Source organism: Diplotaxodon limnothrissa, linkage group LG3, assembly GCF_057381915.1.
Source record: "Diplotaxodon limnothrissa isolate DT_005_m linkage group LG3, D_limnothrissa_male_GT1.1, whole genome shotgun sequence".
NCBI lineage: Eukaryota > Metazoa > Chordata > Actinopteri > Cichliformes > Cichlidae > Diplotaxodon > Diplotaxodon limnothrissa.
Genome location: NC_140598.1, coordinates 49,839,465 through 49,864,196, shown reverse-complemented (window position 1 = coordinate 49,864,196; position 24,732 = coordinate 49,839,465). Strand labels below are relative to the sequence as shown.

At 43.6% G+C, this 24,732-nt stretch overlaps 4 protein-coding genes across 4 annotated transcripts; 3 read left to right on the top strand and 1 right to left on the bottom strand.

The window, feature by feature from the left end:
- The first annotated feature begins 54 nt into the window (after window positions 1-54).
- LOC146636419 (tripartite motif-containing protein 16-like) lies at window positions 55-1,816 on the top strand. The gene has a single exon (XM_085350820.1). It carries the CDS (start codon window positions 116-118, stop codon window positions 1,688-1,690), a length of 1,575 nt encoding a protein of 524 aa, XP_085206946.1. The 5' UTR covers window positions 55-115; the 3' UTR covers window positions 1,691-1,816.
- Window positions 1,817-6,295: 4,479 nt separating this feature from the next.
- Window positions 6,296-8,853, top strand: LOC146636418 (tripartite motif-containing protein 16-like). The gene has a single exon (XM_085350818.1). It carries the CDS (start codon window positions 6,425-6,427, stop codon window positions 8,024-8,026), a length of 1,602 nt encoding a protein of 533 aa, XP_085206944.1. The 5' UTR covers window positions 6,296-6,424; the 3' UTR covers window positions 8,027-8,853.
- Window positions 8,854-10,138: 1,285 nt separating this feature from the next.
- On the bottom strand, window positions 10,139-17,124 carry LOC146636417 (GMP reductase 1-like). Its single transcript, XM_085350323.1, has 4 exons — window positions 16,813-17,124; window positions 11,069-11,129; window positions 10,819-10,978; window positions 10,139-10,742 (listed from the first exon to the last, which is right to left on the bottom strand). Exons 1-4 carry the CDS (start codon window positions 17,122-17,124, stop codon window positions 10,553-10,555), a joined length of 723 nt encoding a protein of 240 aa, XP_085206449.1. The 3' UTR covers window positions 10,139-10,552.
- A 6,060-nt stretch (window positions 17,125-23,184) lies between these two features.
- LOC146636416 (tripartite motif-containing protein 16-like) lies at window positions 23,185-24,732 on the top strand. Its single transcript, XM_085350322.1, has one exon. The coding sequence runs from the start codon at window positions 23,185-23,187 to the stop codon at window positions 24,730-24,732; it is 1,548 nt and encodes a 515-aa protein (XP_085206448.1).

Genomic DNA, 24,732 nt, shown 5'->3' with positions numbered 1-24,732 from the left:
GCAAAGAAGGAGCAAAATTCAAAATTGTATCAAACTGCAGAAAGAGACAAAAACTTTATTGAAGACTCAATAATATTCAAATATTGAAGAAGAACCTTCTCCTGAAAACATCAACATGGATCCACAAACTATCCTCTGTGACATGTGTGCAGAGGACAGGAAACCAGCAAAGAAGACGTGCATGAAGTGTGAGATCTCCATGTGTGTCCAGCACCTCCAGGCCCACCTGACCACACCTGTGTTACTGCAGACTCATCCTCTGACTGAACCCATGGATTTATGTGGGAACACCAAATGTCCTCAGCACGGCAAGCTCCTGGAGTACTACTGCTTGGACGACATGACCTGTGTGTGTGTTTCTTGCGCCATTGAGGACCAGCACCGCCTACACAATATGAAGACCTTCTCCACAGCCCACAAAGAGCTCCTGGAGAAGCTGAAAGCTGAGCAGCTGATCTTACAGGAGAAAACAGACGATGAGAATGTGAGTCTGGAAAAGTGGGAGAAGAGTGAAAGAGAGAAGCTGGGTCGCTGCAGTGTGCGTCTGATTGAGGCTGTGACTAAGCTGCGTGACATCTCTCTGACCAGCGTCCAGAGCTCAGTCTCTGCTCGTATGGTGTCCCTGAAAACCAGCAAGAGCAGCATGGAAGCAGCACAGAAGGAGAAGGACACCTTCAGATTCCTGCAGATGTATTCTCAGGTGCAGCAGGATGTGGAGAAGGCCAAAGCTGTGGATCTGAGTAAAGGGCTGGAGCCGGGCAGCCATCGGGACAAACTGGTTGAGGAGATAAGACAGAATGGGGAGAAGATGGTGAAGCAAGCGTCTCAGTTCTGGGGATCATTGCTGACTCTGGTTGATCCTGAACACCACCAGGAGCTTGTTCCCACTGGTTCAGACCTGATCTTTGAGCCACAGTCTCTGGGTCCTGGCATGTCGCTGTCCAAAGACAACAGGAAGGTTTTCCACAGTCAGTGGATGAAATTTTGTTCTTCTAACTTGTTCCTCATTAAGGGTACAGTTCTTGTTTCTGACTTTAAGAGATGGGTGATCAGCATTTCCAAAGACTGTGACTGGACCATCGGTTTATGTGACGACACTTATGCAGCCAGTATGAAGGATGGAAATGTCTATGGCCTACGCTGCCAAGGTAACCAGCTTTTCTCTCTCACAACAGAGTCTAGTTGGGTTATGATTCAAAGTGAACATTCAATGTTTTTTGGGATGCCGAAAATTGAAACGCGCCAACAGCATTATAAGGTTTCCCAACAAGTGATCAACACTCCAGGTGGAAATGTGGAACCACAGATGACCAGACCACAAATAGTGGAAGTTGTGTGGAGCTTTCCAGACTCATTATCATTCTTCAGCAAGATCGGGCAGCACCAGAGAATAAACTTACTCACAGTAACAATCAGCTCTACCAGCTCAGACCTCAAGCCTTTTGTTTGTCTCCAGGGTTTAGAAAAGGAAGCGACAAATGAGTTCACCTTCAGTTCAACGACATCTCTATTTGGAGGAGTTTCACAACAATATCAGAATCAGTCGAAATGCTCATGTAGGAAGTTTAAATCTGGTCATGGATTGTATTATGGAACATCTTTAGGCTCCAAGTCTTCCCAGTCAATCTGCTCTTGTGGAAAGATTATTGGTTCCCCACCAATCACAGCGGTGCTTTGTGAACTTCTGTAAATAACACCCATGCTGTTGTCCAAAACCCACATTCTGGATCATAGCTCCAGCTACTCCCACCAGTCTGTTTGTTCCTGTGGAAAAGCTCTTAGTGATGACAGAGATGGTTTGTAAACTTTGCTAATTGTAGATCTATTCATTATTTTATTTTTCCTTTCAGCAGATGAATGTAAGTGTAACTGACCGATAAATTCAGTATGATGCTTTTTTGTGATTAAATTGTTACATTTTGACCGAACAAAATTCAAATGAAATATGAAATGTATATTTTCTTGCATGTTTTTCCAGTTTTAATAATTTCTAACTTTTGCATTTGGTTTGGTAATGGGGTTTGGGATGCAGAAAATTTTCATTGTAATTATTTCCCCTCCCTGGTGCTGTCTTGCTACTCTTATCATAATATTTTCTACCCTCCTCATGGTAATTGTTCCTGTGGAAAATGATTGATGGTGAAAACATCACAAAGACGGTTTGTAAACTTTGGTAGTTCGAACTCTGCTGCTGTTTTTTTCCACTCACCAAATATTTATTAATGTATCCGATTTAGTTTCTGTCACAGGAATGTACATCATATGTCATACATCACATCATATTCATTAAATGAACCTCTTTTTGGTTAATTATATATGTTTAGCTTTGGTATTTGCTTCTAATGCACCAACTAATTATTTTCGTTTGAACCGTTTCTGCTTTATTTCACATGCAAGTTGAATATGTTTGTCTCCATCTACTGGTGGTACTCTCACATTGTACATTGTACAGCCAGAGTTGATTTATACAATGTAAATGATCTGATATATAACAGAGTATATTTTAATATGTGGAATGCTTTTATTTTTCTGATTAACTCAAGCAAGAATCAGAATCAGAATCAGAAAGGGTTTATTGCCAAATGTTGAGCAGGTTTACAACATTAGGAAATTGCTGCGGTGCTTCAGTGAACACTGCATTTTTAAGTTTTTTAATATCAAATTTTGTTTATTAAAGTTGCCAGTTTATTATATACATTTCTTTCTCTATTAAAAGTTGAACAAAGGATTTTGGGTCTTTTAGTTTTAACCAGTAAAAATTCAGTATTGAAAACTGAGTGTACACCACACTAGTTATATTTATTCATTTTTAATCACATACATTTGCAAGTCCTGTCTGTTATGACCAGAATATTATGATTTTTTTGTCTTGTTTAGTGATTATGCTTATTTGCATCAAAATGATTATGCGGTCTTAGTTGTGCAAAAACGTGAACTGAGAAAATGTGAATTCAGGATAAACGCATGATAAGCTTTTGTGCTAAACTATCATCGCCTTATCGCTGCCTTAATTTCGACATTTGTTTTGCTTTTATCATAAGTCCATGTCTTTTCTACTTTATCACAAAAGTGTGTTTGCAAGTTAAACTTTGGTGGGTGTCTCTGTGTTGACACATCCATATTTATGCTGTGAAATTTGTCTGACTCCACCTGTTCAGTTTTTGTTTTAATGGTACAAAGTGCAATATGTGACAACATTAATCTAAACTGCAGTGCCACTGGGCATAATACAGACTGAGAGACGAGGTTGGGACATTCTACAGTAGATCAAACTGGAGTGAAACAAAGAGCAGCAAGGACTTCTCTCAGGAGGACTGAATAATATTCAACAAATCTGATCAGGACATTCTGATTTTTTAAAGTCTGAAAACATTTAGATGGATCCACAAACTATCCTCTGTGACATGTGTGCGGAGCACAGCAAACCTCTTTATTAATCTTTTATTACTTTAATCATAAGAACTATTCCATGCTTCACTGAGGGGGTTCATGAACTTTGCCAATCCTAACTCTCCAGATCCTTTTGGTTGTTTGTGTAACTGAATGAGAATAAAGGTAATTGAATAAGTGTCTGTCAGATTAATGCATTTTGATGCATCTTTATGGATTAACTATATATATATATATATATATATATATATATATATATATATATATATATATATATATATATTAAATACAGTCCAGCCTGAAGTTTATGACTTTTGATCGAAGTGTTTAAAAGACTGATCGTAGTTTGGATCATTCTAGAATCTCAAGATGGACCAAATATAAAACTGACCAAACAAGCAAAATCTTTTGATGCCATGATTTTTATTTAGAGGCACTTTTCCTACTTCGTGTACACCCCACATCTTATTGATAATTTCCAGTTTATCTAAAGCCAAACTCATATTGTGAGTTATAGACAAACACAGAACATCATGATACTCAAATAAAAGTTTGTATTATACAAAGTGGGCAATCCATTTCCAAAGAATTGATGACTTAAATCTGACTTGACCACAGGAACCGCCCCCTGCTGGCCGTTAAAAAGAATGCAGGTTTTAAAGTAAGGCATTGCCTGGCACCTCTGTTTTTTTATAAAAACTGTTCCCGACCCCACTGTTAGATTATATGCAATGATATGTGTTGGCATGAACTGGTATTCATTCGTGGGAGCTGGAACTTTCCATTTAATGCCATTCTGAAGTTATGGAAAGACAAGCTCCTATAAACAAAGTCAAAAGGCTTTTACTCTGAAATGCAAAACGAGATTGATTTGAGATTGAGATGTTACCACTGTAGAGGTTGTGTATGGTTTTCATGAACTCCAATTACTTAGTGGAAACAGTAATTGTCCTGTTAACAGCATCCACATTTAATTATTAAAAGTACCAAATAAACAATTATAATTACGATATTGACGTGATAAAACTGTGGGGTTGTATACTGTCAATGTAGAGTGAAATGATCTTGTGGAAACAGCAACTTTGCTTTTAATGTGATTCTGAAGTCAGTGAAAGAGTGGGTCATACATGGGCAATTTCAACGGGCCATTACTTTGAAAGGCAAAATCAAGGCGACTTGAAATTGACTTGATATCCCCGTGATCGTGTACACTGTCGATCTTGAGTGAAATTATCCCGTGAAAACAGTAATTTTCATTTTTACAACATTCTGAAATAATTGAAAGAGTACATCACATATGGGCAAATTCGACGGGCCATTAATTTGAAAGGCAAAATCAGACGAATTTGAAATTTACATGGTTTTGCTGTCGGGTTGGATACTGTTGATCTAAAGTGGAATCATCCTGTGGAAACAGTATATTTCATTTTAAGAGCATTTTGAAATCGTTAAAATAATAAGTCATATATGGGCAATTTGAAAAGGCTTTTATTTTGGAAAGAAAAACCAGACTGACTTGATATTGATATGGTGTCACTGTAGTGTTGCATACTGTTGATCTAAAGTGGAATTACTCTGTGGAGACAGAAATTTTCATTTTTAGAGCATTCTGAAATCGTTAAATGAGTAGGTCGTATCTTGGCATTTTGAAAAGGCTTTTATTTTGGAAGGCAAAATCAGAACGCTTTGAAATTGACTTGGCAACATCCTGAGGTTGGATACTGTTGATCTAAAGTGGAATTACCCTGTGGAAACAGCAATTTTCATTTTTAGAGCATTCTGAAACCACTGAAAGTTAGGTCTTAAATGGGCAGATTCAACAGGCCATTAGTTTGGAAGGTAAAATCAGAATGACTTGAAATTGATACGGTAACATCGCGAGATTGTATACTATTGATCTAAGGTGAAATTATCCCGTGGAAACAGGATTTTTTCTATTTAGAGCATTTCGAAATCATTACAAAAGTAAGTCATATATGGGCAATTTCAATGGGCCATTACTTTGGAAAGTAAAATCAGACTGACTTGATATTGACATGGTATCACTGTGGGGCTTTATACTGTAAATACAAAATGAAATTACCCTGTGGAAACAAGATTTTTTCTTTGTAGAGCATTTTGAAATCGTTAGAAGAGTACCGGTAAGTCAAATATGGGCAATTTCACATTTCTGTGGTTGGATAGTGTTGATACAAAATGCAACTAGTCTTTGGAAATATGACTTTTGCTTTTAAGAGCATTCTGAAGTCATTGAAAGAGTAGTTAAAAAAAATGAAAATTCACAGGGCTTTTACTTTGAAATCCAAAATAAGATGGCCTTGCTATTGACAGGGCGCTATTAGGGTACAATGTTGAGTCATGTAGATCTAACATTAAAGTTTGTAAACAAGCCTAAATTATATGTTATTATGTTCTTAACATATCTGTTAATTCACTCGAAGTTGGCTTTTATTTTGAAATCCGGTTTCCACATCCATTCCCGTAATACTTTGAATACACAGGGAACAGAAAACAAACTGGAGGCTGGCTTGACTGCAAGTCTCGAATTGGAGGCTGGCTTGACACAAGTAGTTAACGAAAGATTTCTCGACACACCCTCCTAAGCTTCAGCACAGTGTCCCCCATCACTATTTTTACGTGTGTGCTTCGTATTTTTGAGTGGACTGGAGCACCCAGATGTCAACAAAAATCGATCCACGCATTTGTAAATCTTAGTTCACCTTTTTGGATCATATCATGCGCATTCGTAGCCCTTTTTTTTTTTTTTTTTTTTTAGCAAATTTCCCTCCATACTCGTTGGCACCTCCTACATTAAGTAGGAGTTTCATGAGAAATGAAACCTAAGTTAAACCATTATAAAACAGCTGCAGTCACGCTGGTCTGACCCCACCCCTTCAGTGTGAATCAGAGAGTCAACAGAGACTCTTTGTAAAGTGCGTTAGAGACACGAGCAAAATTCGAGGACTTGAAAGACTTGAACTTGAACAAGGAATCATTTTTAACTTATCTAAACGGGACATCCTGCTTTAAAAACATGTCTGAAAACATCAAGATGGATTTACAAACTGTTCTCTGTGACATGTGTACAGAGGACAGGAAACCAGCAAAGAAGACGTGCATGAAGTGTGAGATCTCCATGTGTGTCCAGCACCTCCAGGCCCACCTGACCACACCTGTGTTACTGCAGACTCATCCTCTGACTGAACCCATGGCTTTATGTGGGAACACCAAATGTTCTCAGCACGGCAAGCTCCTGGAGTACTACTGCTTGGACGACATGACCTGTGTGTGTGTTTCCTGCGCCATTGAGGACCAGCACCGCCTACACAATATGAAGACCTTCTCCACAGCCCACAAAGAGCTCCTGGAGAAGCTGAAAGCTGAGCAGCTGATCTTACAGGAGAAAACAGACGATGAGAATGTGAGTCTGGAAAAGTGGGAGCAGAGTGAAAGAGAGAAGCTGGGTCGCTGCAGTGTGCGTCTGATTGAGGCTGTGACTAAGCTGCGTGACATCTCTCTGACCAGCGTCCAGAGCTCAGTCTCTGCTCGTATGGTGTCCCTGAAAACCAGCAAGAGCAGCCTGGAAGCAGCACAGAAGGAGAAGGACACCTTCAGTTTCCTGCAGATGTATTCTCAGGTGCAGCAGGATGTGGAGAAGGCCAAAGCTGTGGATCTGAGAAAAGGGCTGGAGCCGGGCAGCCATCGGGACAAACTGGTTGAGGAGATGAGACAGAATGGGGAGAAGATGGTGAAGCAAGCATCTCAGTTCTGGGGATCATTGCTGACTCTGGTTGATCCTGAACACCACCAGGAGCTTGTTCCCACTGGTTCAGACCTGATCTTTGAGCCACAGTCTCTGGGTCCTGGCATTTCGCTGTCCACTGACAACAGGAAGGTTTTCCACAGTCAGTGGATGAAATTTTGTTCTTCCTGCTTATTCTTCATTAAGAGTACACTTCCTGTTCCTGACTTTAAGAGATGGGTGATCAGCATTTCCAAAGACTGTGACTGGACCATTGGTGTATGTGACGACACTTACGCAACCAATATGAAGGATGGAAATGTCTATGGCCTACGCTGCCAAGGTAACCAGCTCTTCTCTCTCACAACAGAGTCTAGTTGGGTTATGAAAGAAACTCCACGTGTAATAGTGTTTGGGATGCCGAAAATTGAAACGCGCCAACAGCATTATAAGGTTTCCCAACAAGTGATCAACACTCCAGGTGGAAATGTGGAACCACAGATGACCAGACCACAAATAGTGGAAGTTGTGTGGAGCTTTCCAGACTCATTATCATTCTTCAGCAAGATCGGGCAGCACCAGAGAATAAACTTACTCACAGTAACAATCAGCTCTACCAGCTCAGACCTCAAGCCTTTTGTTTGTCTCCAGGGTTTAGAAAAGGAAGCGACAAATATATCGATCTTTGGGTCAAAGAGTGCATTTACATTTGGACAAATTCAGCAACAATATCAGAATCAGTGGAAATGCTCATGTGGGCAGATTTATGGTGAGTCTACTGATGGATACCATTATGGAGGCTCTTTTTATCCCACGTATTCCAAATCAACCTGCTCTTGTGGAAATATTATTGGTGTGGCACAAATAACAGCGGTGCTTTGTGAACTTCTGTAACTAATGCTCATGCTGTTGTCCAAAACCCACATCACCACATTTCTTATTAACCATGTAAGTTTTAGTTCCTCTTAAAATGCTGATTATCTGTAAATGAACATGTGGTGCTGGCTGTGCAAAAGTCTCTCTACTGCTAAAACTTGCAAAAGTAGTCTAGAGTAGGGTTTTCATCATAATTGGTGCAAATTCAACACTCTTGTGCTAAATTATGGCTGGTGTGTTTCTGCTTAAATATAATCGACAGCTTACTCTGTATTTGTGACATTGCGAATGTTTCTTGTTAATTAAACCAAACTGCAAACATTACAAGGGAGCTTCAGTCAAACTTGTCTGACCAATCTTTCAGTGTGTGGTTTAGCAGTGGTGAGATATTTTCCAGAGAACTGAAACTGTTGTGGAGTGCTCCTGAGCAGGCTGAAGACTTTCACCAGAAACAGGCAAAAATAAATAAATGGAAAACTCAAGGATTCATCAGATTTCAAGCCATCCTCAGTTTCATTAAAAGAGAGCATCAAGGACTGCATTCATGGAGGCATTCCTGCTGGGAAAACATGTCTAACAATACACAAACAAAACGGAGAAGAACAGAGCCACAAACTGTTCTCTGTGACATGCGTGGAGCGGATAAAAGGAAACCAACAAAGAAGACATGCAGCCTCATCCTCTGGAACTATCTTATATCCCCGTGTTTGTTGTGTTTACCATTAGTTCCAGAAGCAGTTTAAGATACAGAGTGATATAAGTGGCACAGATCTTTAGTTTCATGTGTACACACTGTAAATGATCTAATCAATAATAAAATCATTTCAGTTGACTGGATGAAATGTGCTGTGGAATTTTGGAAATAAAGTCTGCAACACGCAAAGAGGTGTGATCAAGCTATATATTACTGCACAGGAGAGCCAACACACACATCAAACATCACAGTTCAGTCATGCCAGCTCTGCCCTTGGGATGTCTCAGCTCCTCTTTAATACCCCTCCACACACAACTCTCTGTATCTTTTAGTTACAACAGGTTTCTGTCCCACGGGCTGCGGCTGGGCAGAGAGCAACTCCCACCATGTTTTCCCAGGAAGCTCCTGGCGCTGGCCCAGAGTTTCATCCTTCTGAGCATACAAAGGTTATACCTAAACACACAAATCTAAATGAGAGGATAAACTAGAACTCACATTTGTTATGGAAACATAACAAATGTGAGTTTTTGAAATATAAAAGCTGCCTTTTTTCAAACTTGAGGTTTTTTATTTAAATGCTGTCATTCTGTTCTGGGATGTGTTGTCTTACCCAGCCTTCCATTTTAAAGTGTTTGTCTCCATCAACTGGTATTGAATGTGTTACTGCTTCACAGCTGGGGTAGTTGACATGTTTTTGTATCAAAGTAACCTTTCAGCATGCTTCAAGATCACCCCTGAACATCCTCTGGGCCCTGCTTACAGGCTTTATCAATGCAGGCACTTTGTCTAATCATGTGTCTTCCATACTGGATCATGTGCATTTATCCCTGTGCAGGTTTGATGGGAGGAGGCTAAGATACTGATGTAAGTAAACAGAAATATTTAGCTTCATGTGTACACACTGTAGATGATCTAATCAATAATAAAGTCATTGGAGTTTGAAGTTGTGGAAGGTTTTTATTGACTGGATGAAATGTAACATGACTTATGAAATATAAAAACTGCCTTTTTTTAATCTTCACTCAAATATGACAAAGAAAAAATAACAGTTTACATAAGAACAATTTGAAATGAACTGTGTGAAACTAAATACTGTTAAATACTCACACTGAAGGACTTCTGAAGCTAACATGAAGGAATCAGTTTATTTAAAGGCTTTAATCATTACAGTAAATCCACTTGAAGCTCTCGTTTGTAAAAGGAAACACAAACTAACTTTGGTATTGATCAGGAGCAGCTGAACCAGGTAAGACAAAAGTACAAATAGATTCAATAACATCTGTACTGTAAGTTCAGCACTACATTACTACATGCTGTCTGTGCTCCCAGATTGTACTCATTGCACTAACAGATCATTTATAGAAAGTATAACTCATTAAAGTGCAAAACTTTAGCAAAGGAATGACAGGTTTTCTAAAAAACAAGTCGATGTTATAATTTTGTTACAGCAATTGCAGAAACATTTAGGATGTATAAATAATTTAAGACATTTACTATAATTTTATATGTCAGTGACAAAGGCTTTTAGGAGTTTGCACTGGAATGATGAGAGAGCAGGCCTGCAGAGGTAGCCTGCATCTTACTACCTGGAAACACACTCAGACCTGGAATATTCAGAGTGTGAGGAGACCCAGAGTCTGTGTGCTGGAAAATACTTCTGTTATAGAGAGTGGAACTTACGCAGCTAGAGCTGCGCTGAATGTTAACATCAAACTACCTGAACGAGTATCAAAATATGTTTTTAACTACGGTAATAAAACGTCTGCTCGCTTCAGTTTACACCGGACTAACAGACTAACGGCATGTGGGAGTCAAACCGGCGCCGCTTCTTTCTTTGCAAAGCCGGACGTTCAGCTGTCGTTCCCGAAGACGGTGTTGAGCTGCTGGGTGACTCTGATGAAGGTCGTCCTGCGGCTCAGCTCCTTCAGCTTGGCTGCACCGACATACGTGCAGGTGGAGCGGACCCCTCCCAGGATGTCTCGTATGGTGTCACCCACCGGACCTTTGTAGAGAACTTCCACGGTCTTCCCCTCCGACGCTCTGGAGGCAAAGAAAATGAATGAATGACATCTCACCTAAATAACCTTCCTCTAACAGCCAAGCACCTGACGCCAACCTGTAATCAGCCACGCCTCCCGCATGTTTCTTCATCGCCGTGTCGGAGCTCATGCCGTAAAACAGTTTGTACTTCTTGCCGTTTTTTTCGATGATCTCGCCGCTGCTCTCCGAGTGGCCGGCCAGCATACCACCGAGCATCACAAAGTCTGCTCCAGCACCTGAGAGCCAAACAAGCAAACTCCGTTTTCACGCTAGTTATACTTTCTAAGATTGGAGTTCAAGTTCTCTTTGAAAACACAGCAACTCACCAAAAGCCTTGGAGACATCTCCCGGGCAAGTGCACCCCCCGTCCTGTGTGAAAGCAATCAACTGACATTGATTTAAAGATAAATCAATGTCAGTTTCTGTCTCACAGGTCTCGGCTTAAAGGAAGAGTCCAGAATATTTTGTGTTGTTAGATGACAAGAATGAGTCTAAACTCTGTCCAGGAACAGTGGAAAACACACACAGTACATAAAAGATAGATGTAATAATAACAACAATAAAATGATCATCAGGGTAAACAGACTAAGAACATGTTATAATGAAGAGCATGCAAGTCTGAACTGATGGGCTTTGAAATGAGATTTAAAATAGAAAGTGAGTTTATGGTCAGATCTGGATATCAGCTGATATTATCTATTTGGCTCAAAAAAGGAAAGAAGAGGCGGGACAAACACTCTTGAACCATGCAGATGTGCACCAGAGGGGATTCTGGTTGGCAACACAAAAGGAACAACCAGCTGATCCAAGCAATCGGGGAAAGTGTAAAAGAGTAAATAAATAACTCCACGAAATAAATGTTATGAAAGTTTGTTTAACTTGTATATCTGATTTTCAAATGACCGACCAGTAGCATCAGTCATAATATTGGTGGGGCTTGTTTTGCGCACTTCCTTTTCGAAACCTCGAACTGAGCCCTTATTTTGTTTTTGTTAAGCCACATGTCGCTGCAACAGTCACTTATTAACCACAGGAAAACCACCCTGGGTGGAGGACACCCCGCTTTACCTTCTATTTTACTCCAAATATAAATATACCCAAAATCTATTTGTAACCGAGGACAAGGGATGAGTAAACGGGGCAAAGAAATAAATTGATCATTTATTTATTACATGAGTTAGACATACAAATTCCCAGTCATTTCCAGACAGGACTTACAACACATCGTGCTGATATCCCAGCTGCACATGAGACTTGCCACACAAACTGTGCGACAATAACAACACTGCAACCCGTCACACCCCGCTTAGCGACACTGCAATCGTGGCACACACTGCAAACAATTTGGGTCTCAGCGCAGCTGGGAATCAGTGCTATGCATGGCCTGCGATCTGGGAGATAAAGGGAAGTGGCACAAACAATTAAACAAAAAACAAAAAGGGAGGTTAGTCCGCCCTTACACAACTTACTCTCAATCAATAACCGCCTTTACGGCTGGACGGACTAACCAAAACAAAATTACAAATCAATCAAAAGAACGAAAAAAAGGACAGCAGAGACAGCACAGCTGAAAAACAAACAACGTTATCAATTAAAATATTACCCAATAAAATATCAATTTTATGAAACCATTCAAAATCACGAAGCTAAAACAAACACTCAATATACCTACAATATTGATCAGTTTCCCTGCGCGCAGTCGATCTAGGGCTTGATCAATTCTTCTATTAAAATTCGTGGTCACACTAAAAAAGTCCAATGACACATTAAAAATAGGCACATGCAATAGCAAACGATCCAAACAAAAATGGCAAAAAGTCTCTTACCGACAGTATACCCGCTGCACCTGAGTGAATTAATTGCCTCTGGGTTTTTCCACAGAAGAGCGGTGACTTCACCCCACACACCTTTTCACAGCTCTTCAGCCAATCACCTGGCAGAGAGCAACAAACTGCCAGGCAGGGCTGTGCAGAGAGGTTTAAAGGGGCGGGTGCTCAAAGTTAAAAAGGGGCACATTGAACCAGGCTGAATAACAACAACACACATTCATCAAGAATCTAATATGGGCAACAAGGCAAAGCAAACGTAGCCGATGCTTTACCTGATGGGTACAATGTTGCTGTTGAGGGGTTGCTGTGGATAGTGCTGGAGGGCAGGGCTGTGTTGATCTGAGACTGTAAACATTAAAAAGTCCATAGGAGAGATGGTAACTGATTAAACAAGTGTCATGAGATAATAACAAAATGCAAAGATTGGTGACAGCGCTTGGAACCATAAGGCAACAAAAAACTGTGAGAAATAATTTAGGCTCTGCCTGTGATTCACTCTTTGCTTCTCTTCTTCCTTCCATCCCATCATTTCATATATCACTCTCCACTTGCTGTCTATCTGAGAACAAGGCACAACTTGCTATTGCAATAAACTATAATCTAATTATCCACACCTAACAACTCTTGCACTTAATCTATAATAAAATGATGACAGAAAAATGTTATAGCCCTGCCTTTAGTAGCCTCACACAGCTCCTACTGTTTCCTCCTCATGTCCTTACCAGGCATGTCTGGACAATGTTATGTCATGAGTAATTTTTTTTTTTTAAATCCATCTAAATAAAACACACACATGCACGCACACACAATGACATTTTAGACCTTCTTCAGAATACTGTACATACTGTGGGCATCATGGTGCTGATCCAGAATCCTTACATTGTTATTTATTACTAGAGCTACAATAATAAAGCAATGAGGAGGGGGAAGTAATAAATATGAAATAATGTATTTATGATGATTCCATTTGTTTCACTATCCACTCTGTGCAGGGGCAAAGCTTATTACATTTTTAAACTGTAGAAATACAATAATTTTACTGCTGTAAAATCCAAATTTTGTCTTATTTAAAATATAAATCTAATATAGTCTGCTTCTTAATGTATGTTCTTTAAAATACAGCTTGTGTTTTTTTAATATATTATAATTATAATAATGCATAATTATGTGGACATGCATATTAGATCGTTTTTTAGTGAAATATAATCCCTCCAGAAAGGCAGGAAAAGCCCAGAAACTTACTTTAAAACTAAATATGTTTCCAAATACTTTAAAACTAAATATGTTCCCTAAAACGGTGACAGAGCTACAGACCCATGACAGCCTTACACAGGTAGCCAGCAGCTATGACCAGCACTACTTGTGCAGTTAATAAAAGGACAGGTAATGTTTGTCGCGCTGTTGCACACACAGCACGCTCGTTTGTTTCAGTTCGTCAGTTGCAACAAGACAGCTTACCAACGTGTACGTAATAAGCTAATACTCCTGTGTGCTATACACTATAGTGTACGCTGTACACCTACTTACTGGTTTTGTCGCATCAGTCTGTGTCTCTGAGTTAATTTGTGTTTCTCCTGCAGCTCCGGACCGCAACAAATGCGCGTGCTCTTTGTGAGCTCGTTCCCGGCTCGTAACCAGCGCGTTCTGCCGTCGAGGGCGATCATTGGTTAAATGTGATCATGTGACTGATGCAAGCCAGATCCTTTTATTTAGCAAAACTTGAGGTTACTCTATTCCGTAACCCCTGTTCTCTGATAACATGAGTGAGGTGTTTCACTATGGGGAACGCTCTCTCAGCGTTGTGCTCAGAAGCCTCTATATCATTACTCCAGCCAGTATTGGCTGGCAGTCGTGACGCTTGCGTCAGGGAGGGGCCACCCTCCTCCCTATAAAAGGGTGTGACGCAGCGTCACCCGTCGTTCAAGATAAGCTCACCTCTTCCTCGCTTCATGCAAGGAGGGTGATCTGGTGAGACACCTCACTCATGTTATCAGAGAACAGGGGTTACGGAATAGAGTAACCTCAAGTTCTCTTTCAAACATTCGTTTCGGTGTCTCACTATGGGGATATGCAGACTCCCGTATTGCCAGATAAGCCCATCTGAACGACTGACTGCCAATTTAGGAGGTCTCGTGGGGACCCACACTTAACACAGTGTGGGCTAGAGACGGTGCAGTGACATCCAACCTGTAAAACCTTGCAAAGGTCAAAGGTGAAGCCCAGCTCGCAGCTGCACATATCTCTTCTATAGAGACACCCCTAAAAAGGGCCCAAGAGGTTGCCATCCCTCTGGCAGAATGAGCATGAAGTCCCTCCGGGGGGGGGCAGACCCGTGCTGGAATAAGCCAATCGGATCGCCTCAACAATCCAGTGGGAAATGCGTTGTTTGCTAACGGGCTTGCCAAGATGTGGTTTAGCCCAGGAAACAAACAGCTGATCCGACCTCCTGAAAGCCTTTGTTCTCTCTATATAGGTACATAAAGCCCTAACTGGACAGAGAGCATGTAGGCGCTCCTGTTCAGGGGAGGAGAAAGGAGGAGGGCAAAAAGCTTCCAGCTCCAATGGGGTGCATTGAAGATAAGGATTTTTGGGCACAAAGGCCGGATTTGGCCTGAGTGTGACTCTAGAGTTATCCCGCGTGAATCGGGTGCACTCTTTGTGTATTGACAGCGCATGAATATCACTGACACGCTTCACAGATGCGAGAGCCAGGAGCAATGCAGTCTTCAAAGACAGGATTTTCATTTCCACCTGGTTTAGTGGTTCAAATGGTGGCCGTGAAACTGCCCCCAGCACCAGGGATAAATCCCACGTGGGAACGAGAGGTTTAGACACTGGGTGGAGCCGTCGTGCCCCTTTCATGAAACGGCAGACTAGCGGGTGATGGCTCACCGGGCCATCCACGAAGCCCACATGGCAGGCTGAAATGGCTGCTGGATATACTTTAATTGTGGAAAAGGCCTTTCCTTTATCTAACAGTTCTTGGAGAAAGGAGAGAATTGTTGTCACAGAGCACTGAAAGGAGAGAGTGTGAGACTTTCCACACCATTCCTCAAATACCCTCCACTTGTTCTCATACAATGATCTTGTGGAGGGGGCTCTAGCACTCTGAATAGTGGCTATAACACCCTGGGGGAGTCCTGCCGTACTCAGAGTCAACCTCTCACGGGCCAAGCCCACAGGGCGAGGCGCTCGGGGTGAGGGTGAAAAATCTCCCCCCTGGCTTGGGAGACTAGGTCTCGTCGGAGAGGGAGAGGCCAAGGTTCGCTCCACAAGAGGGGCATAATCTCCGCCAACCAATGGGACCTCATCCACCTTGGGGCGATCAATATCATTGTTAGCCCTCTCTCTCTCACTCTGGTTAGAGTGGGAGAAATTAAGGCCAGTGGAGGGAACGCATAAAGCAGAGCATGTGGCCAGTTGTGAGCTAATGCGTCTACCCCTAGCGGAGCCTCCTGGTCCCTCAGGGAGAAATACAGTGGACACTGAGCGTTCTCCCTCGAAGCAAACAGATCGACCTGTGGCTGGCCAAAGCGGGTCCAGATTTGGGTCACCACATGTGGGTGCAGGGTCCAGTCCCCGTACTGCGGATTTCCTCTGGACATTAAGTCTGCTCCCAAGTTCAGAGCTCCTGGAATGTGAGTAGCTCTCAGTGACAACAGATTGATGCTGCTCCACATGATCAGTCTGCAAGCCAGCATGTGCAAAGGACGGGAACGTAACCCGCCCTGTCTGTTGATGTACGCCACAACAGTGGTGTTGTCTGTTCTGATCAGAACATGGTGGTTTCTCAACAGGGGAAGGAAGTGTCTCAGTGCTAGAAAAGCTGCTAGCAATTCTAGCCAATTTATATGAGCACCCCTCTGTTGTGAGTCCCAGCTGCCGCTCACTGCTCTGCCCTCGTGAGTGGCACCCCAACCCGTGAGACTCGCGTCCGTGGTCACCACCTTTCTGGCTGTGACAGCTCCCAGTGACACCCCCTGAGCGAGAAATGTGGGATTTCTCCAACAGTGGAGTGCTGCAGCGCAGTCTGCTGTCACTCTGATATAGCGGTGGGTATGGCGCTGTCGATTCAGTCTCAGTGATGCAACCCATCGCTGAAATTCCCTCATATGCAGTCTGCCTAGTGGAATGACTGCCAGTGAAGACGCCATTAATCCCAGCATCTGCAGGCATCTTCTGAATGGGAGATATCTTCCCAACTGAAAAATGCCGGCATGTGATAGCATTTTTTTTTTTACTCTGTCCACAGAGAGACACGCTCTGTACGAGGCGGAGTTCAGAGCTATTCCTATGAAAGAGATGGCCTGAGCTGGCTGCAGGACACTCTTTTGGTAGTTTATGGTGAAACCCAGAGCCATCAGATGATCCACTGTCAACCTGGTGTGCTCTCTTCCCATTATTTCTGACTCTGATAGCAGCAGCCAATCGTCTATGTATGTTGCTATGCGGATGCCCCGCCTCTTCAGTGGGGCTATGGCCGCCTCTGTGCATTTCACAAATACCCGAGGGCTCAGTGAGAGACCAAACGGCAGGACCTGGTACTCGTACATTCTGCCCTGAAACGCAAAGCGCAGGAATTTTCTGTGAGGCGGGTAAATAGGGATGTGAAAATATGCGTCCTTCAGGTCTATTGATGTAAACCAATCGCCTGGGCGCACTACATGCAGCAGAGTGGTGGTCGTCAACATCCTGAATTTGTATGACCTCAGATGCTGATTCAGAGCCCGTAGGTCCAGTATCGGACGTAGTCCCCCTCCCTTCTTGGGCACGAGAAAATACCTTGAGTAAAAGCCGCATTGGCTCTGCTCCTGGGGTATTTCTCGTACTGCGCCCTTTGATAGCAAGGTAGTTATTTCTTCTTGCAGGATCCTGGCTGATTCGCCTTTTGCAAGAGAGAAAATTACTTTGTGAAATCTGGGAGGGGTGGTTGCGAATTGCAAACGATAGCCTCGCTCTAATGTCCTCACAACCCATTCTGGCGCAGTGAGAGCTCGCCATCTCTCTATTCTTGCTGACAGCGGCCCCAAAGACAGGCACTCCACAGTAGACGGAGCTCTGGCTCCCTCTTGTGGCGGAAACTGGTCCTTCGGACCAGACCCGACTGCGCATGCGCGGGCGGCCCGCGCTTGACCAGCGCTTATGGGGCCGGACACCACTGAGGGAATCAACCCCGGTGGTGTCTGGGTGCGTGGGGGCATTATGTTTTTCAACATACTTTCTGTGTTTTTCACACATTTTCCCCGTGCCCTTGGCAACATGCCTGGATGCAACGGGTGAGTTTTTAATAAACAGTGTGTTTTGTGAGACAGACATGCTTGATTCAGCTGAACAGCGTTTCATCGTCTCTTTTTTGAAATCCGCTCTGTGGGATCCAACTCGAGTCCCAGGCGCTGAAAGGTGGAGGCAGAACACACTTCTCCGAACGGGCTCCGGAACTGAGCCCTGGAGTGAACTTGGAGCCCGGGCTGGTCTGGCTCCGATCTCCCCGTGGGGGATGTTAGGCAGTCCGCTTCTTCTTGCGGTCCGACTGCTTGGCTGGTGGTGGGGCACCCTGAGCGGCAGCAGGCGGGATGTGTTTCTTGGGCCAGTGGGTCTTAGGGTTCTGCGATCCTAGAGGACCCTGGGCCGCGACCTGCGGGGCTGGGCGGCGAGGGATTTTAAACGTCAGCACGCCGGCTGGACGGCTGGTGGCCTGAGCGAACGTGCGGCGAGCGGGTGGAGGCGCAGCCTGGGTCTTCCTAGGGAGACACAGCTGCAGGGCCTCTCCCTCTTTCTTCTTCTCCTCGCACCGTCTTTGCATGGTGGCAACGGCGGTCCCGAAAAGCCCAGCGGGGTCGATGCTTTCGTCCAGAATGTCACGTTTTTCTCTGTCCGAAAGCCCCGACAAGTTCAGCCATCTTGCCCTCTCCTGTAGGACGATGATGCTGAGGGCTCTGCCCGCCGCTTGTACTGCTGCTCTAGTGAGGTGGAGACACTGGTCCGTAACTACGCCCAACTCTTCCCACAACTCGCTAGCATCCGGGTTCGCAGCAGCCTGGTCCTGGAGCTCCGCCGAGTAGGCTAGCAGGAGTGATGAGGCGTTCAATGCCCTCGCGGTGGTGGCAACCGATTTATACGCCTTGTCAGCCAGGGAGGACTGCAGGCGTTCGGCCTTGGAGGGCAGGGACGGACCAGATGACATGGAAAGTTTCTGGTTTGGGTGGAGATGAGAGGCCACCAGATTCTCCACTGTGGGAATTTGGTAGATGCCCTTCTCTTTCATTCCAGCGCAGTCAAACGCCGCCGCTCCCTGCACGGGGTTGGGTGACGAAAATGGCTTTGCCCAGCAGCGTGCGACCTCGTCCACGCATTCGGGGAAAAGCGGCAGTACCTGCTTAGTAGTGCGCTTTGCTTTGGGGAGCCTTTTACCCTCGTATCGTGAGGTGGAGGTCTCCGTTGTCACCGCGGGCCATGGGATTGCCAGCTTTTCAGCTGCCCGTTTTGCAACGTCAAATAGCTCCATGCCGCGGGACTGTGTGCCGGGGTTATCATAATCGGCCCCTTGTGTCGCAAAATTCCGACCAGAGGGGGCAAAGAAAACGTCGTCATCCTCGTCCGAGATGAGATGTTCCGACGCTCCCTCAGAGGATTCGCTGAGTAGCTCGTCATTAGCCTCGAGGGAATCAAGCATAGCTTCGCAGCTGACCCCAGCATCATCCACCAGCGGGAGGACGATATCCATGTCGTCGCCCCAGCTGGTGCCTGGTGTGGCGGACTCAGTGTGCCCCATCGGTGGGCCGATTGGAGACAGCGTTGGGTCCTCCTTCGACAGGCTAGCCTGGCGGGCTAGTCTTCGGCGAAGGCTTTTTAGGGTGAAGCGAGCGCAGTGTTCGCATATACCCGGTGTGGAAATAGCCGCTTGGGCGTGTTGCAGCCCGAGGCACATCACACACGCGTCATGTGTATCTGAACCCGAGATTTTGCAACCGCAGGGGCAAATTCTGGGCAGCGGTTTGCAGTCTGCCATATTAAGGAAGCTTGGTGTAGCTAGCTTGGAATGGCTGGACGGCTAACGCTGATCTTTTTTTTTTTTTTTTTTCGTCTCTCGGTCGGGTAGCTATGGTGAGCTAGTATGACCTGGCTAGTGTGGTGGCTAGCGCTTGTGCTACTTGGCTTGGTGACCGTGTGTAGCAAAGACAGTTAGCTTGGTCAGCTAACTGTTGTGCTAGATGCGTGGTGGCAGCTAACACACTCTCCGACCTGGCTCTGTGGTGAAGAGCAGGCGACTCGAAACGCGAGCCGTGCTAGCGCCCGGTGACCAAGGTGTTAGCTTGCTCGTGTGGACAGTTAAGCTAGTACTCACGCTCACAGTCAGGAGAGATGAGGTTTCTAAGAAGCGAGAAGAGGAAATTGAATGACGGGTGACGCTGCGTCACACCCTTTTATAGGGAGGAGGGTGGCCCCTCCCTGACGCAAGCGTCACGACTGCCAGCCAATACTGGCTGGAGTAATGATATAGAGGCTTCTGAGGACAACGCTGAGAGAGCGTTCCCCATAGTGAGACACCGAAACGAATGTTTGAAAGAGAACTGTGATTAATAGTTAAATATTATTGTTGAGGGGCACAGACAAGACTCCGCACGCACACACACATTAAAAAAAAATAATAATTTTTTTTTTTTTTTTTAAAGTTGCCTCAACAAAAGGGCACCTTGGGCACCCATGAGGAAAGGGGCGGGTGCTCAAGCCCCTTTAGCCACCCCCTCTGCACGTGCCTGCTGCCAGGTGACACTTGTTACATATTAAAATTAATATTTTGCAATAAATAAGACTTTAAGCAACGACTGAGACCATAAACACTTTAGGAGAGTGTTTACTGAGATCTCAGATGAAAAAACTCAAAAAGGGGCAGCTTCTTATCGATGTATTAAATCTGACTTGACCACAGGAACCGCCCCCTGCTGGCCGTTAAAAAGAATGCAGGTTTTAAAGTAAGGCATTGTCTGGCACCTCTGGTTTTTTATAAAAACTGTTCCCGACTCCACTGTTAGATTATATGCAATGATATGTGTTGGCATGAACTGGTATTCATTCGTGGAAGCTGGAACTTTCCATTTAATGCCATTCTGAAGTTATGGAAAGACAAGCTCCTATAAACAAAGTCAAAAGGCTTTTACTCTGAAATGCAAAACGAGATTGATTTGAGATTGAGATGTTACCACTGTAGAGGTTGTGTATGGTTTGCATGAACTCCAATTACTTAGTGGAAACAGTAATTGTCCTGTTAACAGCATCCGCATTTAATTATTAAATGTACCAAATAAACAATTATAATTACGATATTGACGTGATAAAACTGTGGGGTTGTATACTGTCAATGTAGAGTGAAATGATCTTGTGGAAACAGCAACTTTGCTTTTAATGTGATTCTGAAGTCAGTGAAAGAGTGGGTCATACATGGGCAATTTCAACAGGCCATTACTTTGAAAGGCAAAATCAAGGCGACTTGAAATTGACTTGATATCCCCGTGATAGTGTACACTGTCGATCTTGAGTGAAATTATCCCATGAAAACAGTCATTTTCATTTTTACAACATTCTGAAATAATTGAAAGAGTATATCACATATGGGCAAATTCGACGGGCCATTAATTTGAAAGGCAAAATCAGACCAATTTGAAATCAGAATCAGAATCAGAATCAGAATACTTTATTGATCCCTGGGGGAAATTATTTTTTGTTACAGTGCTCCATTTTAAACCAACATTAAGACAAGACAGACAATACGCTAACTAAGAATAGTACAATATATACATATATATACATACATACATACATACATAAGTCACTTATAAATAAATATTTGGAAAAGAAACATGTGTAGCTGTAGCAGCAAACAGTGTGTTAAGTGGATGCGTTGTACAGGGAGATGGCCACAGGCAGGAATGATTTCCTGTGTTGTTCAGTGGTGCTTTTCGGTAATCTCAGTCTCTCACTGAACGAGCTCCTGTGACTGACCAACATGTCATGGAGTGGGTGGGAGGTGTTATCCAACATTGTCTTTATCTTGGACAGCATCCGCCTCTCCGACACCACCTTGAGGGAGTCCAGCTCCATCCCCACAACATTGCTGGCCTTACGGATCAGTTTATTAAGTCTGTTGGCATCAAATTTACATGGTTTTGCTGTCGGGTTGGATACTGTTGATCTAAAGTGGAATCATCCTGTGGAAACAGCATATTTCAATTTAAGAGCATTTTGAAATCGTTAAAAGAATAAGTCATATATGGGCAATTTGAAAAGGCTTTTATTTTGGAAAGAAAAATCAGACTGACTTGATATTGATATGGTGTCACTGTAGTGTTGCATACTGTTGATCTAAAGTGGAATTACTCTGCGGAGACAGAAATTTTCATTTTTAGAACATTCTGAAATCCTTAAAAGAGTAGGTCGTATCTTGGCATTTTGAAATGGCTTTTATTTTGGAAGGCAAAATCAGAATGCTTTGAAATTGACTTGGCAACATCGTGAGGTTGGATACTGTTGATCTAAAGTGGAATTACCCTGTGGAAACAGCAATTTTCATTTTTAGAGCATTCTGAAACCACTGAAAGTTAGGTCTTAAATGGGCAAATTCAATGGGCCATTACTTTGGAAAGTAAAATCAGACTGACTTGATATTGACATGGTATCACTGTGGGGCTTTATACTGTAAATACAAAGTGAAATTACCCTGTGGAAACAAGATTTTTTCTTTTTAGAGCATTTTGAAATCGTTAGAAGAGTAAGTCAAATATGGGCAATTTCAAATCTCTGTGGTTGGATAGTGTTGATACAAAATGCAACTAGTCTTTGGAAATATGACTTTTGCTTTTAAGAGCATTCTGAAGTCATTGAAAGAGTAGTTAAAAAAATGAAAATTCACAGGGCTTTTACTTGGAAATCCAAAATAAGATGGCCTTGATATTGACAGGGCGCTATTAGGGTACAATGTTGAGTCATGTAGATCTAACATTAAAGTTTGTAAACAAGCCTAAATTATATGTTATTATGTTCTTAACATATCTGTTAATTCACTCGAAGTTGGCTTTTATTTTGAAATCCGGTTTCCACATCCATTCCCGTAATACTTTGAATACACAGGGAACAGAAAACAAACTGGAGGCTGGCTTGACACAAGTAGTTAACGAAAGATTTCTCGACACACCCTCCTAAGCTTCAGCACAGTGTCCCCCATCACTATTTTTACGTGTGTGCTTCGTATTTTTGAGTGGATTGGAGCACCCAGATGTCAACAAAAATCGATCCACGCATTTGTAAATCTTAGTTCACCTTTTTGGATCATATCATGCGCATTCGTAGCCCTTTTTTACGCAAATTTCCCTCCATACTCGTTGGCACCTCCTACATTAAGTAGGAGTTTCATGAGAAATGAAACCTAAGTTAAACCATTATAAAACAGCTGCAGTCACGCTGGTCTGACCCCACCCCTTCAGTGTGAATCAGAGAGTCAACAGAGACTCTTTGTAAAGTGCGTTAGAGACACGAGCAAAATTCGAGGACTTGAAAGACTTGAACTTGAACAAGGAATCATTTTTAACTTATCTAAACGGGACATCCTGCTTTAAAAAATGTCTGAAAACATCAAGATGGATTTACAAACTGTTCTCTGTGACATGTGTACAGAGGACAGGAAACCAGCAAAGAAGACGTGCATGAAGTGTGAGATCTCCATGTGTGTCCAGCACCTCCAGGCCCACCTGACCACACCTGTGTTACTGCAGACTCATCCTCTGACTGAACCCATGGCTTTATGTGGGAACACCAAATGTTCTCAGCACGGCAAGCTCCTGGAGTACTACTGCTTGGACGACATGACCTGTGTGTGTGTTTCCTGCGCCATTGAGGACCAGCACCGCCTACACAATATGAAGACCTTCTCCACAGCCCACAAAGAGCTCCTGGAGAAGCTGAAAGCTGAGCAGCTGATCTTACAGGAGAAAACAGACGATGAGAATGTGAGTCTGGAAAAGTGGGAGAAGAGTGAAAGAGAGAAGCTGGGTCGCTGCAGTGTGCGTCTGATTGAGGCTGTGACTAAGCTGCGTGACATCTCTCTGACCAGCGTCCAGAGCTCAGTCTCTGCTCGTATGGTGTCCCTGAAAACCAGCAAGAGCAGCCTGGAAGCAGCACAGAAGGAGAAGGACACCTTCAGATTCCTGCAGATGTATTCTCAGGTGCAGCAGGATGTGGAGAAGGCCAAAGCTGTGGATCTGAGAAAAGGGCTGGAGCCGGGCAGCCATCGGGACAAACTGGTTGAGGAGATGAGACAGAATGGGGAGAAGATGGTGAAGCAAGCGTCTCAGTTCTGGGGATCATTGCTGACTCTGGTTGATCCTGAACACCACCAGGAGCTTGTTCCCACTGGTTCAGACCTGATCTTTGAGCCACAGTCTCTGGGTCCTGGCATGTCGCTGTCCAAAGACAACAGGAAGGTTTTCCACAACAGCTGGCTGGGACAGTGCTGTGCAACTCTTCTAATCTGTAGTACCAAGACAGCCAGCAGCTTTCAGAGGTGGGTGGTCAGTCTGTCCGAAGAGTCTGATTGGACGATTGGTTTATGTGATAAAAAGTGTGCAAAGAATTTGAAGGATGGAGCTGTGTATGGACTGATCTGGGAAGATAAGCAGCTCAGCAGCCTCACAACAAAGAGAAATGAAGGTTTTCAATCATCCACTTCACAAGGTTTGAAGGTGCAAAATACTGGCACAGCCAGAATTGGGACCCAACTCGTGACAACCTCTTCATTAATCACATATCAGGGGGAGAACGGAGAAGAGCCTGTACCACAACCTGAAAAGGTGGAGGTGTTGTGGAACTTTACTGCCTCCACGCTGTCCTTCTTCAGCAGAACCGGACAGCACCAGAGAGAAGAAATAATCACAATGAAGCTTAAAGTAAGCATCAACAACTGGGACCTGGTCCCATTTGTCCAACTGGGAAAGCAAAATATCCACAGCACAACTCAGCAGCAGGACTGGAAGTGTTCATGTGGGAAAGGATACAACTGGAATTGTAACAGGTACCGGGACAATAGTTCTGGCTACTCCCACCAGTTTGTTTGTTCCTGTGGAAAAGCTCTTAGTGTCACAGAGGTGGTTTGTAAACTTTGCCAATCATAG

Bases quoted from the DNA above. Each gene is read 5' to 3' on its own strand.
- LOC146636416 (XM_085350322.1), top strand. From the start codon at position 23,185: ATGTCTGAAAACATCAAGATGGATTTACAAACTGTTCTCTGTGACATG.
- LOC146636417 (XM_085350323.1), bottom strand. From the start codon at position 17,124: ATGTACGAGTACCAGGTCCTGCCGTTTGGTCTCTCACTGAGCCCTCGG. The intron at 11,130-16,812 runs GTAAAAAAAAAA...AATCAATGTCAG, and splicing joins CGTGTCTCTCTGTGGACAGA to TTGATTGCTTTCACACAGGA. The intron at 10,979-11,068 runs GTGAGTTGCTGT...TTTGGCTCTCAG, and splicing joins AGATGTCTCCAAGGCTTTTG to GTGCTGGAGCAGACTTTGTG.
- LOC146636419 (XM_085350820.1), top strand. From the start codon at position 116: ATGGATCCACAAACTATCCTCTGTGACATGTGTGCAGAGGACAGGAAA.
- LOC146636418 (XM_085350818.1), top strand. From the start codon at position 6,425: ATGTCTGAAAACATCAAGATGGATTTACAAACTGTTCTCTGTGACATG.